This window comes from Myotis daubentonii, chromosome 3, assembly GCF_963259705.1.
Source record: "Myotis daubentonii chromosome 3, mMyoDau2.1, whole genome shotgun sequence".
In the NCBI taxonomy this organism is placed as follows: domain Eukaryota; kingdom Metazoa; phylum Chordata; class Mammalia; order Chiroptera; family Vespertilionidae; genus Myotis; species Myotis daubentonii.
In genome coordinates this window covers 134699053-134717682 of record NC_081842.1, presented here as the reverse complement: position 1 = coordinate 134717682, position 18630 = coordinate 134699053, and the positions used below count along the sequence as shown (strand labels likewise).

Below are 18630 nucleotides of genomic sequence, written 5' to 3'. Positions count from 1 at the left end.
GTTGCAGCACTAGGCATTTTTCTTAATTTTTCTTCCTAGGGAGAACATGTCCACCATTGTCTCTGGCTCTCTGCCCTTGTGCTGTTTATTTTTTTCCACCTCTGTGCAGCCAAGGTATCTAGCTCATTGCATTCTCCTTTTAAGCTGACTCTTTTTGTTTGTTTCCATTTTTGCTCAAGTCCATTACACTAAATACTGTACACATTATTATCCCCTAAACAATTTTACTCCATCAGTTTTATCGAGCAAGGTCAGGGCCCAGGGAGCTGGAAGAACAGCCGTTGAATTGGCTTTCAACCAAAACAGCCAACATCACCCTTCCTTCTCAAATCCACATTGCTCCCAGAGGGATGGAGCTTTACGTCGGTGAATAATGTATTAATTAAAGCAAATGAAAACGCCCTCATTTGTTGTAATGAATTTAGCTCTTGCAGGCCATTTTCTATGGGGTCGCTTGCCTGGAAGATGTGCTGAAGAGAATGAAAGGGAAAAAAGACATTAAGTTCATAACTGCCTTCAGAGACCTGCTTTTCACCACATTGGCTTTTCCTGTATCCACAGTGAGTTCCAAAGATGTATATGCAATGTAACACACATGTGCATGTGGACGAACGCGTCTCCTGGGTGGCAAGGCTGTTTCGAGTCCATTATTTTAGACCAGAGCAGCTGCATTTGCATAAATGTCCTGAGATCTGCATCAGGAGCACAATACTGACAGAATTCTCATTAGCTTTTGTGTCTTTGTGAATGTATGCTGCAAGATCCTTATTGTTGTTCTAATAGGGAAGTTTAAAGGGCCTTGCTTAATCAAAATACAACTGAGATAACCTTGGTTCCAGCATGGTGATGGGAATGAAGAGTGCTAGGGAGAAAGATAACTCATTTTCCCTTTTATACATCTTGTTTCACTTGCTGCAATTAGCACGTGTTACTTCTACAAGTAGAAACCATACAAAAGAGATATGGGAAATTTCAAAGTTGGCACATGAAAACGGCAATTGAAGTGAGAGACAATCTGTCTGAAATACCTGGTGTGGGGCACAAAATGGGTGCCTCATTCATTTTGTTGTGTGAATGGACATTGGAAAGAAGCAAGACTAATGCAAGGGAGAGTCAGCTTGTTTGCTGACACTGTCCACACTTCTATGACACTGCTTATGTTTTCATGCATTAGTTAGAATGGAAACACACAGATCAAGCCAGCCAGCTGCCCAGCAGGACCTATAATTAGACATGACTACCTCCTTCCACTTGTCATTGTCCTGCTTCCTAAAGTATTGAGACTTCAAACTTAAATGCAAAATGAAGCTCCCCAAACTCTGAGTTCTCAGATTACAGAGCAAGTCCTGGTATTCCAGCGTCACTTTTCAGGACACCTCCTCCGTCACCCCCATAAATCTAAAGGCCAAGTTTTATTTAACAATGGAAGTTATTCATTTTCTAAGGCTTAGAAATTGAAGCTTTGGAATTTAAGAAGATAAGAAAGTTGGAAAATTAATAGTTTCTCCCTCCCGCCCCCATTTTTTCATTGACTTTGATATAGAGCACAGACAGTCAAGGGCTGTGAGAGAATGGGGATGAACTTAAACCTCTGAGCAATGGAGAGATCCAGCTCTCAGTTAACTAGCTTGGGAGTTTGTCACTATTCCCCCCTCCCCTTCCTACTTCCCCTTGCCATGTCTATGTAGGGGGTGGGCAAGGAAAGTGTAAGACTCAACGCACTCCATGTGGTGGCTCTCAGCACTTCCTGGTGAGCTTAAAGAAGAGAGGTCATTGGTTAAAATGAAATGACTTAATGGTCTGCAAATCCTGTTTATCTTTATCTTCTCTGCCTGCCACAGTGACAAATAATTGATCCCTAACTCTCCAGACTCCCCAGAGAATTGATATTACAATTCTACAATATGGAATTATTTTCATTTTACATTTTTATAATGTCTTTAAAACTGGTATTTTTATTTTGCTATGTTTTTTAAAAATCTCTGATTGAAAAAAACCTAATGCTATTTTTGTGTTTTATTTTCCAGTTTGTATTTTTGTCATTCTGGCTACTCTTTCTCTATGACCGAGAACTTGTTTACCCTAAGGCCGTAGATGGTATCTTTCCAGTGTGGCTCAATCATGCAATGGTGAGTGAGGGGAAAATTTAGTGAATATAGAAAGGCAACAGCCTCTGGATTGAACTCCAAAGTGCCTTGTTTGTTTCTGAACTTTTCCTCAATCTCCAACATCCTGTTCTCTCCTCCCTCTCTGTCCTGTCACTATTTATTTAAAGAGCTCATTGAGGATATAACATGAACAAAAACTGGTATTGTGATTGCAGTCACTGAAAGCAGAGGGGTGTCCAAGAAAGACTCTGCCAAGTTACATATGAAGTCATTGAAAAGACACGCAACCATAAGGGCAGGCAACTTCTGGGTGGCTGCCGTCCTGAGAGAGAAGTGACTTCAATAAGTAACATGTAATGAAAATTCTGGTCCAGGAATGGAAGTAAGCAAGCTTAAGAAAACCCACCCCGACATCCAAAGACTATCTCAGAGCTCAACAGCAGCTTCTTAGCTAACACCCGATCAGGACTATTCATCGCAAGTGACATTATTATTTACATGTTTCTATGAATACATTCCCATTTTTTTTTTTATTCATGCGTGTATTTTTAAAGGGCTAAATAGTAAACCTGACTTACTCTGAGATATTCAGGATAGTAGTGTCTGAACACCAGTGACAGTGACCTGGACAAGCAGAGTGGGAGCGAGGCTGTCCAGGTCTTGGTTGAAGGATGGGCCTGATTCACTGGCATGAAGAAATCGTTCAACGTCTAGCTTAGCTGTTTCACACAAATGTATTTCACATTAGTTAGGAGTTCAGAATGAGGTTTCAGAGTCTGTGAAGCAAATGACATTTACAAACCAGCGAAAATCACAAGGGACTGGCATTATTAACGCGCCCCAAGATCACAGACTTTCTTTGACCTACACCCTTCCATTGTCCTAACACTCACATGGTTACCAATCCAGAAGAGCAGCTCAGTCCACTGACTCTGCCCTTCCGCATACCTCATTCCTCAGTAAAAACGTAGTTTCAGTTTTAAACATGTGTTCAGTGAGGTACTGATTACTGACTAAGATATCCAAGTTCTAAACTAATGTAGAGTTTAGGACCAAAACTATATATTAAAGAAATCTCACTTCTCAGGGACCCTCTCCTACCACCTTCTTTTTGTCTGACCACCTTTCTAATTCCCATTAATGTTAATCTGAGACACCTATGTAGGGAATATTCCTGCTTTTTCATGGCACTTTATGAAGCATGTTCCTCAAATATGAGTTCATTTAATTCATGCAACCTTCTTTTGATAACAACTATAATCCTGATTTTTACAAATTAGGGAAAAAAGCTCAGAGGAGTTAAGTGATTTGCCCGGAGCCACAGAGCTGGTAAGTGGCGACATTAGGATTTAAATCCAAGACTAATTCTGGTCCCCCTTATCTTTTGCTGCAGTGAGGGCAGAAGTGAGGTTTGATCTGGTTTCATAATTCACCAGGCAAGAAAAGATTGCTTGATTAACACAGCAAAGTGAGAATTCTCACTTAAAAAATCCGGAATCCCCATCTGTATGTTAATAAGACCAAACTTGATTTACAAAAATGAAGTGATTTGGGATAACTGACTGAGCTAGATGTTGCTAAGATAAAAAAAAAAAAAAAAAAAAAAAAAAAGCAGACTCTTGAAAGTGTCTTTTATTTGGGGCCAACCACATATATCACACCTTTTCCTGGCTTGGTGAGCTCATGTAGTGTTTTCCTGCAACTGTTCCAAGCTTCCCAGCTCTTTAGGTTCATTTTCCAGTGGAATTAAGGTTGGGTTTCTTTCAAATACTTGCTTTGGTGACACCCAGCTTCTGTGACCTTGCTAAACAGCCATGTGGATTTTTAGATGGCTGTACAATGTACATCACATCCAAGAGCAAAGAGGACACTGTACAGCAGAATTCCTAAACTGTTTTTATGCCTTCACAACCTGGAGTTTCTGTTTGTTCCTAGTCCTTTAGTCAATGAAGTAACCTGAATATCTCAGAGAGAGGGGGCTAGGGACAAAGGAGGTGGGGCAATGGTGATAAAGAGAAAAGAGGAGGTGGCCACCTATCTTCCATCAGACACAGACTCTGTGATTCTGTTAATTTAAATGGAGGAACTCCCAGCAGAGCATTTCTAGGGGAAAAGGTTGGCGTCCACAAAACCAGCTTTGGGTATCCCTAATGTGGTCATGAAACTTCCATGCTTCCTTTTGGTGTCTGCTTCAAGTCCAGTGTCCTCATGACTGGACCTCATCCCTCTCTCCACATGTGTCTCCTATTCTGGACAATTTCTGTCCTCATCATTAAGTCCTCCTGGCCTATTGTGTCAAGGAATGCTTTCTGCTAACTTCTTAAATACTAGTATAAACACATATGGAAATGGCTATTACCCGGTCACTTGTTAACACTGCCTACATTTTAACAGTGTCCTTCCATGACAACCCAAAGGAATGAATACCCAGAAGCCACCACTGTGGCAGCCAGAATGATGATGGGCAGTCAGGCCAGACATTTGGTATAGTTGCCTACACAGTATGTGGGAAATTGCTTCCTGTACTGCTCCTTTTTCTTTCTCCTCCACAATGTAAGAATTACTGGCACACATAGCCGGTGTCAAACTTTCCTGAAAGGTTCCTTCATTTCACAGCAGTTACGTTTTCAATTTTGTCCTTAGCTTGGAAATATTTTCCCTATTGCCATTTGTGATGATGCCCTGCATTTTACGGGTAATATTTGTCAAGTTAATAAATACCACTCTCTCCTTTGGCACAGTGAAGTTCTAAAACTTCCATGATTTATCAAGTCTTTGGAATCCTCCCAGTGCAAGCTTTTTAGCTCACTGGAGACTTGTCATTGCAGTAGGACCATTCAAAGCTGACTATCATCTCTAATGGACATTTTTCTACCTTTGTCTTGTATTTAAACCAAATAGTAACATCAGTGAAATATTTGCACCAATCATGGACAGTCTGCCATTCACTGGTGCCCTAAGAACTCCCATTTGAACCAGCTGCCTTATTTAAAGTACATCAACCTGATGATTCTACTGCTAACAGTTCTCCAGTCTTCATGAAAGAAGGGAAAGTATCCCTCCAGGTTTGCCAGGAAAACATTAGCTCCTCAGGACTTATCAAATGACTACTAAAGCTAGAATGAGAGCAGGCAGCTTTAAATAGCAGGAAGAGGACTCAGCAACTGAGGAAACCATCAGATGCTAACCTGAAGGGAGCTGAGACACATATTTCTCAGGAAATCAATCTAAATTGCTCAAGTTTCCCCCAAAGAGGGGGGCGATAGGTCAAGGAACCTATTCAGAGCCTCCTCTACGTTTGAAAATAGTACACAGTTGTTGAGAACATGGTGTAAGTGTTGCTGTGGAAGTGGGGTCTATGGGGTGTCACAAGAAAAGGCATGTTTGGAGGCCCACAAGGGAGGATGAGGTCTGGTGGGAAGATGTATTTGGTGAAAATAGAAGGCTGCCTCCTGGTTCCCAATGTCCCATCTCCATCTGTCCTGCTGTGGACTACCAGTGCCAGAAATACTGCTATTGTCCAGAGTTCCTGTGCCGTAATAAAGCTCATCCAGTCCAGCCTTTCTCTCCATCCAGCTAGCTTAGCCGGCATTCCCATCTATGATCCACTGCTGTGCTGTACACAGGCTCCTCCCTGGCTGCACAGCTGCTAAGGCCATGTGGCTATAGAGAGAGAAAACGCTAGTTCAAGGGGTGAGCATGGGTTAGTGGGTGAGAGAGAGAGAGTTCTTCTTTGTTCCCTGGAATTATATCATCTCAGGCTTGGGAAGGATCAGGCACTTTTTCAAAATAGCCAATCAACTTCCCAAGCTTTTGATGATTTCTAATGAATGGGTCCACCTCCCAACCAATCTCTTCTTTCCCCAGGCTAGATTGACAGGCCTCTATGGTCAAGCACCTCCCCCTGTGCCATTTTGAGTTCTATTGTGTATGCGCTTACCTCCCCCTGTACCCGCTCCTTAATCCAGTACCAGAGCGGGGAAGAGAGGGGTGTTAAACCTTGTGGGGCAATAATGTGATCCCCTGGAGTGTGTGAAGCTGTAGTTTCCTGGTGTAACAATAATGTTTGATTTCTTTTGCTTCCTTTCTTATTAATCTCTAGCTACATACACTAACACAATACTTTGTAAACTATCAAGGACTGCATAAATGTTATTATCATGTAAAAGTCTTAAACCATGATCAGAGTTTTAGAAGTAAAAGACTTCATTCACAAACAATCTCCTCTTAAGAGTTGGGCCTTCCTATGGCTGTGTAAAACACCCAAAAAAACAGCTACTTTTTTACTTAATGTGTTGTCATTTATCACTTGAAAAAATATTATGTGGGTCATGACTGAGGGAACTGAAAGACCGCTGAGAGCTCTCCAGGACTCAAAATGTCAAGGGAGTGAAACTCTAACCTTTCAGTTTATTCCTCCCTCATAGCATGCCACATGTTATCTATCATTATATTCAGATATATTTTCAGATTTCTCTCTCCCACCTTCATGTAAAATTGTTGGGCTGCTGCGTTGAGATAGGTGAGTCCTGGTGAGTAAAGAAGGTTGACTGCAGGCATTTCAGCACCAAATGGCCACCTTTTGTCCACCAACATTACAGAGCCCTCCTGCACGCCTTCCTGGTTATTCACCCAGCCCTTCCTCTGGGCAGAGGAGACCCACAATCGATATATGTCTGGATAGCTCAGTTGTTTTCAACCTTCAGAGAACAGACCCTTTGTGAACCTAAGGAAATCTATGGACCCTTTCCCAAAGAAAACACAAATACCCATAAAATTTTGTGTAGTATTTTAGAAGGTTCATGGACCTGCAGAATTCCATTTATGGCCTTGTGTTAAGATCTCCTGACATAACCAAGCATATACTTGAAAAGAAGGACCCCAGATGATTTCTAATGCTGAGTTCCTATCAAAAAGACAAAATTAAGAATACTCATTTTCCAAAGTCATTATTATATGCTTAGTGCTGTTTCATTTCTATGGAGTGATAAGAGAAATATGAGATATGGTTTCTAACCTCAAAAAGCTTAAATTATAGACATTATATATCTAATCATATATATGTATATGTATATTTCCCCCACAAACACTCAGCTTTTTAACTTGCTAAAAGCAGAGGCTGTGTTCTGCAGAATATTCAGGATGACATTTGTATGGTTAAAAACAAAACCCCTATTAGTCCCCTGTAAGTCCATGTCTGAAAAGAAAGAGGGACCTGGTCAGGGTACCCATGAGGGACTCCACCTCCTATCCACTTCCATTTCCACATGATATAAGACAGGAGCCAGAGTATGTTCTGCTGATACAGTGCCCAGCCCATGTCACTCACAGGATGGTAAGTGAGATCCTTTGGAGGACATGTGAAGCTTGGTCCAAACTTAATGAAACCATGCAGATCTTATACAGTGAGTTGGCCCAGAGTAAAACCCTACATAAATATCTTTGTAAGCCACACCTTTATTGACACCAGTGTTAATAAAGTTTTACTTCACAATAGGGAGTCTGCTTATTGTATTCATACATATACACACACATATATATTCTTACTTATAGAGTGCTTACTATGAGCCAAACTGTTTTCTAGGAGCTGAGGATGCAGAAATAAGCAAGACACCCCCCAAAAATCTGTCCCTATGGAAAACACATACATCCTAGTGGGGAAGACAGCAATAAACATGTAAACAATAAATAAATAATACAATGCACACACATGCACAGGTTTAATCGGGTACAGGGCAATCAGAGTGGTCAGGGAATCCCTCTATGATGAACTGATATTTAAACAGAAATTTGGGTAATGTGAGGGAGGCACCACAGGAAGTTCTGGCAGAAAGGCTCAGGCAGACAGAACAGCAAGGACAAAGACCCCGAGAGGAACCACCACCATCTTTAGGAAACAGCAAAAAAGGACAGTGTGGCTGGTTCAGGCCGAATAAAGAGGCAAATGATAGAACTGCAGCCAGGGTTGGGATTATGCCTCACATGATTTACAAGGAGTTATGATTTTACTCCGAGTATGTTGGGGAGGGGATCTTTTCAGGGAGGCCTTGCCTGCTGAGGAAGCACTTTCAATGTTTAAACTATATAAAGACTGAAGATCAGGCCTTACCTGTTTCTTCCCAATACAATATATATATATAATAGTGCTTAGGGTTATGTAAATCCCTCTTTCTTCCCCAGCACTTACCTCTGTATCTATCTCTCTGTTTGTCTATCAATCTATCAATCTATCTATCTATCTACCTATCTATCTATTTATCTATCTATCATCCATCTATTTGCATTTTACTTATTCATCTTGCTGAGATTTTAAGAGCATCACATTCACTGTTGTGTAGAAGATGCACACTAAGAGTAGACACAATGGAGGAGGTATGATGGGGAAGGGAGGAGTGAAGACCAGTTAGGAGGTATTTATAAAGTACAGTAGAAAATGATGACTTGGGTTAGGGGCATGGCAGTAGAGTTGATGAGATACGATTTTTACCTTGAGACACAGGGAAGTGGTATGGACAGAGATGCTAGGAGAGGTGAAAGGATTGCAGCGGATGAAATTATTTCTGAGATGCCTGTTAGACAACAAAATCTAGATGCAGGATATGTAGTTGGATCTATAAGCCTAGGGGAGAGTTCTGGGCAGGTGACATAAATTTGGTTGTCTTCATCATAAAGATTGTTTTTAAAGTAAAATAAGATCACCTAGGGAGTAAGAGTGGTTAGAAACTATATCCCAGGACTAAGTCTTAGAACTTTCAGTGCTCAGGAGGAAAAGCAGGGAAATTCAACAAAGGCAGTTGGGAAAAAGGTGCCAATGACTTAGGAGGAAACCCAATGTAGTGTAGTCTCCTGGAAGTCAAGTATAAAAATGTTTCAAGAAAGAGGAAGTATTTTATGTCAAAAGCTGTTGAGGGGTCAAGTAAGATGACACTGTAAAAGGACTTAAGTTAAAATTTTCCATTGGATTTGGCAATATTTAACTCCTTGGTATGAGAGCAGTTTGTGAAGTGGTGGAGAGAGATAGAGCCTTAATGCTGTATGTATTAGTTTCCTTTGCTATGGTAACAAATGAACATAACCTTATGGCTTAAAACGAGACAATTTATTAACTTACTAGAGGCCCAGTGCATGGATTCGTGCACTGGTGGGGTCCCTCAGCCTTGCCTGCAGCCTCTCATAATCCGGGACCCCTTGGAAGATGTCGGACTGCTGGTTTCAGCCCAATCCCCACAGGCCTGGCTGAGGGGCTAAAACTGGCAGTCTGACATCCCCCAAGGGATGTAGTAATGCACAAAGCAACAGGTGGCCAGGGAGGAGTCTGAGCCCAGGCCAGCTGCCATGCTGCTCCCGCTCATCTCTGTCTGCTGTGCTTGCCACTGCCTCCATGTGGTAGCGCTGCCATGGAGGCGGGAGAGGTTCACGCCACCATAGCTGCACTCGCCAGCCGTGGGCCCAGCATCTGGCACCCATAAGTCAGCTGAGCAGCACTCCCGCTGTGGGAATGCACTGACCACCAGGAGACAGTTCCTATGTTGAGCATCTGCCCTCTGGTGGTCAATGTGCATCATAGCAACCGGTTGACTGGTCGTTTGGTCACTTAGGCTTTTATATATATAGATAGTTCTGAAGGTCAGAAGTTCAAAATGTGACTTATGAGATAAAATCAAGGTATCAGCAGAACTGCATTCCTTCTGGAGACTCTAGAGGGGAATTTGTTTCTTTGCCTTTTCCACCTTCAGTCTGCCTACATTCCTTGATTCATGGCCTCTTCCTCCTTCAAATTTGTTGTACCATTAAATTCTAAAATCTTCTCTGGCAATTCTCTACTCTATACCATGTCCACATTAGAAAGAGAAAACATGATGGCCCACAGTGACCAGAAAATGGTAATGGTAAATAACTTGTCATGTGGCTCTGGCAAGGGTAGAGATACACTAGTTAAGACAATGAATGGATGCTTCAATATTGTACCACTGGAAAGACCCTTTTTCAGAGCATTATTCTGAAGTTCCTGAGCAAGAATGAAACTGGAATCATTTGCAGCACACAGATATTTACTTGGATATTTTTTCAGGTTAATCACTACAGTGTTATTTATGGATTGTCCTCTTGGTTAAAATACTTTCTAGTTGTCCCTTTATTCATTCCATTCATTTCTTACTCTAAGATGGGCTAGACTCCCCAAAGGCATTCACCTAGGAAACAAGGAGAAGCTAAATGAATGCTTAAAGCTCAGCAATGAAACTAGAAGCTAACCTGGAATTAAGAAGCAGAATTAGCTGAGTAAGGACAATAAAGGCATCTTGCCCCTCAGGAAGTCTTAAGGTAAATAGAGGAGATTCTGATAATGAGCTGCCAGAGGATTACCAACCCATTTAAGATTTTATATAACCAGAACCAAGCATGCACAGTACCTGCTTTCTTCAGCTCTTGAGAACAAGAACCAAAATGGTGAAAGTATATCTTCTATTTTTTTTAAAAAAAAATTCCAAATCAGAGAACTTTCAATGTGTGCTGAAGAGTAGCTTGCTTTTATAATTCCATTATCCCAATATCCAGTGAGTCTCTATCCATTGCTTTCTTTTTAAATAGGAGAATAACAATAAAAAATACATCCCAACTTCAAAATCAAGTTAAAAAATGTTTAATGATCAAAAAAATATCCTGTCTTCTAAGAAGTTACTAGGAATTTGAAAAGTTGAAATCATTTGGTGCCCTGGAGGGTTTGCTAGTGGGTCTCCTCCTCTCCTTTGTGATGTAATTAATCCTCACTTCCATGGCAACCATGTGTAATACTACCAATGGCAAGAATGACGTTATGCTGGAGAATAACCAGGATGGAGAAACTCATTACAGAAGATCCCAAACCCCTCTGAAATACCAAGAGAAAAAAAAAAATCAAATCTAAGTGCATAGGAAAGGGCTAAAGTCCCGTGATCTCAGAGCAGAAGTGAAAATGTCCAAGAGCTGCCCAGTGGGTGGGTGGGTGGGAGAGCCTTTCTGTAAGACTCAAATGGACATCATCCTCTTCCTGATTAGAGAGCAGCACAGGAGAGCCCCTATTGTGCCTCTCATTGCCACACAACCCAGACACTGACTGACAGCTGTGAAGTCCTGCCTTTGCCTTGAACAAGGAGCTGCTGACAGGCTTTCGACCAGCCCCCACATCTCTTTCCCTGGTCTCTTCACCTTCTCTGCCTGCAGAGCAGTCTTGTGGTTAAATGGGAATTTGAGTTTGTCCAAATCCTCTTTCTCCCTCTCACCTCCAAGTCCTTGTGTTACCAGCCAGTAGAATATTTCTGCAGGTCCTTATCTGGTCATCTTGATGGTGATTCCACTTGCCCAAAAACTATACAAGTGGATTCCTACCTTCGGATGCTTTATGTCTAGTATTTTTAATCCTGAGCCCTGCCTTTATTCCTCTCTCCCAATCCAATGGGCATGTTCATTTACACAGAGGTACTTGCTTCGCCAACTTCGTCCTAAATTTCACCAACTCTTCCAATCTATCACCAGCCTTATTTACCAGCTTCATCCTGTTTCTGTCTCCTTCACATATTTGCTAGATTCATCCATTTTCTCTAAAATTTTACACTACAGCAAAGCTAAAGCAAAGTGAGGAAGGAGTGTGAATAAAAGGTTTGTTCAAAGTGGAGATCCTATTTTTATGCTCAGTGCTTCTACACTGAGTGCCAAGTATATATCCACAGTGGACTGATAACTAAAAGTGCTCCATATGCCACTAAAGAGCATCTCCATTAACACAAAAATCTATAAGCATGTTGCTTCACACTCCATCCATCCACTCAAAGAATCAGTCATTTAATTATGAATGTTTAAAACAGAATGAAAACCTGATGGTAGATAACAGGTCTCCACCAGGGGCAAGATGTCCTGGCCATTGCTTAAAAATGCTGTTTTTGCTGGTATCTTAAGAACATACAGCGGTAACAGACAATAATATACTAATATTTCCCTTTTTCACTCATTTCAGGCTTGATAATAAATGTTCTTTTGTAGCAATGATTGGCAGAGATATTAAAATACTTAACCTATCAAATCGTATTTAATAAAAGTCTTTTGTCTCTAATCAGCTCAGGGAGTTTAGTTTAAGGCTTTTATGTAGGAACATTTTAATTAATATGCATACTTTTACTGACATATTTTAAAATACTTTGCTAACCTAATAATCTCAGAGTTAATAACATGGAAATATCATGATGATCACAGGAATTATAAGCCTGGCAAAAAATAAAAAATGGTGCTTGAGAAGTACTTGTTAAATAATATTTGACAGTTGGAATATTGAGTGCATGTCCAATGGAAATGACACTTAATCGTGATGGCTTTTTTTGAGGTAGTGACTCTTAGAGCATGGTGCAGATAGTCCAAGACATCCCCAGATACAGGTCACCAGGAAATGAGCCATCTTGGAATCATATTCTACCTTCACAAATGTCCTTTCACATCTGCTAAGTTTCTCTTGGGACTAAAAAGTTGAAATGGATAGATTATCAAGAAGAAAGGTATTAGAGCTTGATTTCTAAAAGTCAGATTGGTGTGAATGGAAGCAAAATGTCTTAGTTCTTTGTCTAAATTGCAGAAATTATAATCTTGGATATTTTCTTCAAGTTAATATTTTATTTCATGAAAATAGTTTATTTCAGTACTAGGAAAACCTCGATTCTGGCCCCATTTCTGCCATTATCTCCTATGTGGTTTTGGAAAAGTTAATAGACCTCTCTGGATATTGGGTCCCTTAAAATGGGTGTGTTAGCCTGGCAGGTGGGCTTAGCGGTTGAGCATCAACCTATGAACCAGTTTGATTCATAGGTCAGAGCACATGCTCGGGTTGCGGGCTCAACCCCCAGTAGGGGGCATGCAGGAGGCAGCCGAACAATGATTCTCTCTCATCATTGATATTTCCACCTCTTTCTTCCTCTCCCTTTCTCTCTGAAATAAATAAAAACAAAATGGGTGTGTTAGTTCTTCATTTTTAGCCATGTTATTAGGAGAAAATAAAATAATATATGTACAACATGAAGTTGTATCAGTAATACTTAAGGACCTATGCCAAATTGTTGTCAACTTGAAATCACTATCACCCCTTCTCCATTCTGCTCTGTGTAGCAAGGGATAAGCCTGGAACCACACACAGCTCCTAGAAGCTCTTTCTCCATGTGGTTCCAGGTTAGAGTTACCCAGTGAGAGGCATTCCCATGAGCTGCTAAAGGAATGGAAGAATCCATTTGTCTCTAGGGAGATGTATAGCTGTGTGGGAAGATTTCAGACACAGGGTTAGCAGTGGCTGCTGGACAAACACCTAGGCGCCACACATGTTATACTACAAGTTGCTGAGATCCCCATGTTGGCAGCTCCCAGAGACCTGAGATTTGCTCCAGCTTCTGGGCCAGTTCCCTGGAATCCCCCTTTTCCAGCAGAATTTTTCTGACTTTTACTGTCCTACCCTTTCCAACAGCTAGCTTCCTACACTCTAAGACCTTCCTCCTTGGAATGCCTTGATAGACTTCTGTGTTCCTGAGGCAATTATGACTGATACATGACCATAAAATTCCTGCTTCCTTCTAAATCATGCCCACAAACCCTGACAAAAGAACCAAATTCTGAGTGACTTCTGTTTCAGGCTGCAGAGTGGAACAATAGCCTGAAATAAACAAACATTACAAGGCATCTACAATGTTTCAAATGTTTGACTTACTGATAAGAAAATAATGGAAATTCCCCAAAACTAAAAGAAAACAGAACAGTATCCAACAAAGATAATGAGGTAGAGGCAATATTTAAAGAGAGAATCACTGATTATTTCCTGGAATTTATGAAAAATTAATCCTCAAATTTAAGAAGTGCCCGAAAAATGTCACACAGAACAAAAGGCAGACATCTAGCCACTTGTATGACACCACATACATTTATACAAAAAAAAAAAAAAGATCCAAGAAGCAACCAGTAGTAAGATGGTTTCCCAAAAAGTAATTACTGTTAGACTGGTAGCTGATATTTCAATAGCAACAAACAAGCCAGGAGATGATAGAATAATAGCTTCCAAGTATTGAACAAAGAAACCTGCCAACCTATTTACTCACTGAAAGTATATAAAGACATTTTCTGACACAGGAAAACAGACTTGACTACCCACCAACCCTTGGTAAAGGGGAATGCTGGAGGGTGTACTTCAAAAAGATCTCAGAAGGGAGAGCCAAGATATCAAAAGCAGTAGCAAGCAATTTGTTCAACGTATGGTGATTAGAAAAAGAATGAATTAAAATACTGGATGAAAATAGAATGTAAGTTGGGAGAGGCATTCTAAAGCCTCCTTGGATTGCTGCTGGGGAGAGGCTACAGACAATGACATATTAGCCACTACCAAGTTAAATAAGCTTGTTAAAATGTCTAAAATAACCACATAGAGCTGGAGTGTATGACTTCTGCAATAGTAGAAGAGGAAAAACTGACGAGAATTTGGTCGACGGTCAGAGGCTGTTCTAAGGTGTAGAGAAAAGCAGGGGAACAGGCCCTGGTGTGGGGTGGATGCAAATCCATGAATACAGGAAGGCCTTTTGTGCAGGATTAAGTTTCCTCCCCCTAGAAATATTTATACTATTCTTGAAGGCACAAAGCTCTTAAGTTATACGATAATCCCTAATTGGGCTATTCCAGTGACTCATGTAGTCCAAGCATGTCAAACTCAAAGGCTAACACGGGCCAAAAAAACAAGGTTTAAGTTTATGTGGACTGAAAAATACAAAAGCTTTAATTTTCATAGAAACATAGGTTTATTTCGATAGAGACATGCTAAATACAAAAGGCTGAAATAAATGAGTAATTGTTAACATAAAATAATAGAACATTTTAATAAAAATTAATATTTTTTCTTGAACATTAACTAACTGGACACTGAATAACTGCACAAATTAATAAGCATAATGCAAATAAACCTATTTTTCTTGTTCTCTGAAAGCGAAATATTTCCTGTTGCGCACACCAAACAAGTCAGTCCAAGACTAATGACGTGGCAATCAGCTGCTAAAATATTCGCTGCTAGTAAAGGGTGTCCCAAAATTCACGCAAGGAGTAATTTTGATAGAAAACACAGGTTTATAATGAAAAATTGTAAAGTTTTTATTGATTCATAAAGCATACAGTATAGGGTTAGGTATGGAATAGCATATCGGGTAAATGGCCTCCATGGCTTTGCTAGCACATACGCACTCTTTTGTTGAAACTTTCCATGACCGTTTTTGCATAAATGTGGCTAAATTTCGATGAGGCTCATTTTCATCTTGATGGCTTGGTTAATCAACAAAATTGTTGCATTTGGGGTTCAGAAAATCCACGAGTGATTGTTGAGAAACAAATGCATACACAATGTGTCACTGTTTGGTGCGGATTTTGGGATAGAGGCATCATCGGACCATTTTTCGAAAATGCGGCTGCTCAGGCAGTAACAGTTAATGGTGCTCACTATCGCGACATGATAATCCAGTTTACCTGATATGCTATTCCAGACATAACCCTATACTGTATACTTTATGCATCAATACAATAAAAAATTTAAAATTTTTCATTATAGACCTGTGTTGTCTATCAAAATTACTTCTTGCGTGAATTTTGCGACACCCTTTATCAGTGGGGAGAAATGGTGCACTTGCCTGAAAGGCGCATAAGGGAAATGAATGCAAGACGATTATAGTAATTACGAATGTTGTAGTTTGTTATTAATAATTATGTGTGCCAGGATATTATAAAAATTAAGTTACAAAATTTTTATTAAAACATTTCTTACATACAGTTATATTGGCTGGGTCGCAAAAATATTAATTGTGAGCCACATTTGGCCCGCAGGCCACGAGTTTGACATGCTTGATGTAGTCAGACATGTGGGGCAGGTAGTAATATGGTAAGGTCAGAAAACATGAGAGAGGAAAATGTGAAATTTCTAAAGTACTAATTGAAAAGGAGTAGGCATAAACAAAGAGAACTAATGATTAAGTAATCCATTTTGTTCATCCCTTTGTTCACACAAGAGCCCTGTTTCCTAAGGTTAATCCCACAGGCTACTATTGAATAATACTAAATTGCGATTATAGATGAATTGGGTGATATGTTCTCTTTTCTAATCCTGACAGCTGTCCCCGCTGAGGACATTCTTAGAGTTTTCTGGCAATTAAGAAAAGGCTCTTAATCATACAGGGATCTCTTGAGGTGATCAAATTGCCTGCCTTCCATGATAAGCAAAGTAGCAATTAAGCACACGTTGGTATTTCTTTATATTCTGATGCATAGTGTTTATATGTTTATATATAATTAAAGTTTCAGGGTTGGGTTTTAATGTCCCCAGGATTGCTTGATTTACTTTCTGGTTAATGTCAACATGGGTATTCGGCACACAAACCTACAGAACAGCCTGGGCCTACTGGCCAGGGGAGGTGTGAAGTGCAAGTCCTAATCGTTAACTGGGATTTCCCCCACTGAGAGATTTAACCAAACTCTCAGCTCTCCCCCAAGAAGCCTAATGACCCAAGATGGAGACTTTGCTAACGTGGGCACTACTCCCTACCCCCCACCCCCATTTCCTGCTCCCCTGAATTCTAGTGAGTTAGATTGAGCCATCTTGTCTCTTTCACTGAGAGCCTCTCTAGAAGCAGGAAGGCAGCTTGCTGCTAGGTTGCTTTTTTGGCACCTCTTCTCTGGCATCGTCTTCTGAACTGCCTACTCTATGAGAAGATGAAAGACATAAAAAAGAGCACCCTTTCTTTCTATCACCTGAAACAGAGGTGAACCTCAAGTTATAACTTTATTTTTTCTGAGCTCTGCCCTGAATGTCACCAGGATTTTGGGGCTGAGATGGGAGGTAGTTGTGGGGTTGGCTGGTTCGTTTCCTTCAGGGCAGATATTGCCATTCAATCCACAAGAAAAAGAATGCATGTGTCTCTGAATGGAACAGAGCCTGAGGCATTGCCTCCGGACCCATGTGTATGATCCACACTTACTCTGTGCATTCCTCTTATTCTAGTCATCGGCTGTTCCACATTGCCAATCCATGGCTCCTATTTTGCACCCATGTTACTTAACTCTCAATGGCATTCATCACAGTAGATCTCTGTGTCCTTGAAACTCTGCTTTTTTGGCTCTATTGATAGCACATCTCTAACTGTCTACCTGATATTGCTGTTATTGGCCCATCTCTGAGTCAGCTTGTCCAGACGTGGACAGATGATACTCACTGACAACCCTGTCCTGGCATGCTCCTCCTCAGGAAATGGAGCCACCATCCTCCCAATTGCTCAAGACGGAAACCAGCATTGGCCTTGTCACCTCCCTCTATCCACCACCATTATATTCAATGTATTAGCTAATCTTGTTCCTTTCACGGAGCAAATTTGTTCACTTTCTAGTTCCACTGCTAATACCCTGGTGTCCACCTTTGCTTCTATGACACAACACCTCCACACTGATCTTCCTACTTCCATTCTCAGCCTTCTCCATACAGCAAAAATATACAGTTGTCCCTGGAACAACATGGGTTTGAACTGCACCAGGCCACCTATACACAAATTTTTTTTCAAAAAATACCTATACTGTTTCAATCCATGGCTGCAGAGGGCTGACTGTATGCACTGACCTACACCTTTTTATATGGGGCACTTGAGCATCCACAAATTTTGCTATCTATAGGGGTCCTGGAACCAATCTCCCATGGACAATAGGGGCAAATAAGTTATTGGGGCATCAAAAATTATATATGAACTTTTGACAGTGTAGTATGGGGGGAGGTATTGTGTCCCTAAACCCATGTTGTTTGAGAGTCAACTGTAAATAGGAAAATAGTCCTCCTCCATAATATTCTGCACTTTTAAAAAATCACCAGCTTAAAAATGACCTCTTTAGACTGGCCTTCCCTGACTACCTTACTTAATGTCTCTCTACTTTTCTTTTGAAACATGGATTCCTGTTTGTGTCTTTCATAGCATATGCCATGATTGGTATCTAAGTCATTTTTTTACTTGTTTATATAAAATCTTGCTGATTAAACAATAGGCCTACAAGGGCAGAGACCATAATTGTTTGCCATTTAATCCCCAGTACCTAACACAGACTGGCATGGGACAGGCACTTACTGAAGACTACTGTGTACAAGAATGAATGAAGTCTTTATCTCTTAACTCTGGAAGTTTCTCTGCACCCTTGACTCACCCCAGAGTTCCTCATTAGGGGTAAAGTGGGGTGTGCTGGGGCCAGGGAACATTGAAGGTGAAGAAAAAGCCTTTATCAGCCCTATCTCTAGAATCTGTGGCTGACAGTATATGCTTTGATGTTTTGAGGTGCTCTTTTGCATAGAAAGTTGTAAGTGAGGAAATTTCAGGGAGAGTGTTGGTATCTTGAAATATCTATGGGGCTTTTAGTTGTTACATCAAAAACATGACATATTAGTGACTGATTTATGTTGAAAAAGAGGCAGAGTCATAGTGATACCATTGTAACTAGCTAGTTATTAATAGTAAGA

The 18630-nt window shown here is 40.6% G+C and overlaps 1 protein-coding gene across 2 annotated transcripts in view; it reads left to right on the top strand.

Moving 5' to 3' along the window:
* The window catches only part of ADTRP (androgen dependent TFPI regulating protein), an 85847-nt gene that overhangs the window by 35140 nt on the left and 32077 nt on the right, over positions 1-18630 (top strand). For both annotated transcript variants that reach the window (XM_059688636.1, XM_059688634.1), the window contains 2 exons: positions 426-560; positions 2028-2129. In XM_059688636.1, the coding sequence (XP_059544619.1) occupies positions 426-560; positions 2028-2129 (237 nt within the window). The remainder of the gene's footprint in view (positions 1-425; positions 561-2027; positions 2130-18630) is intronic.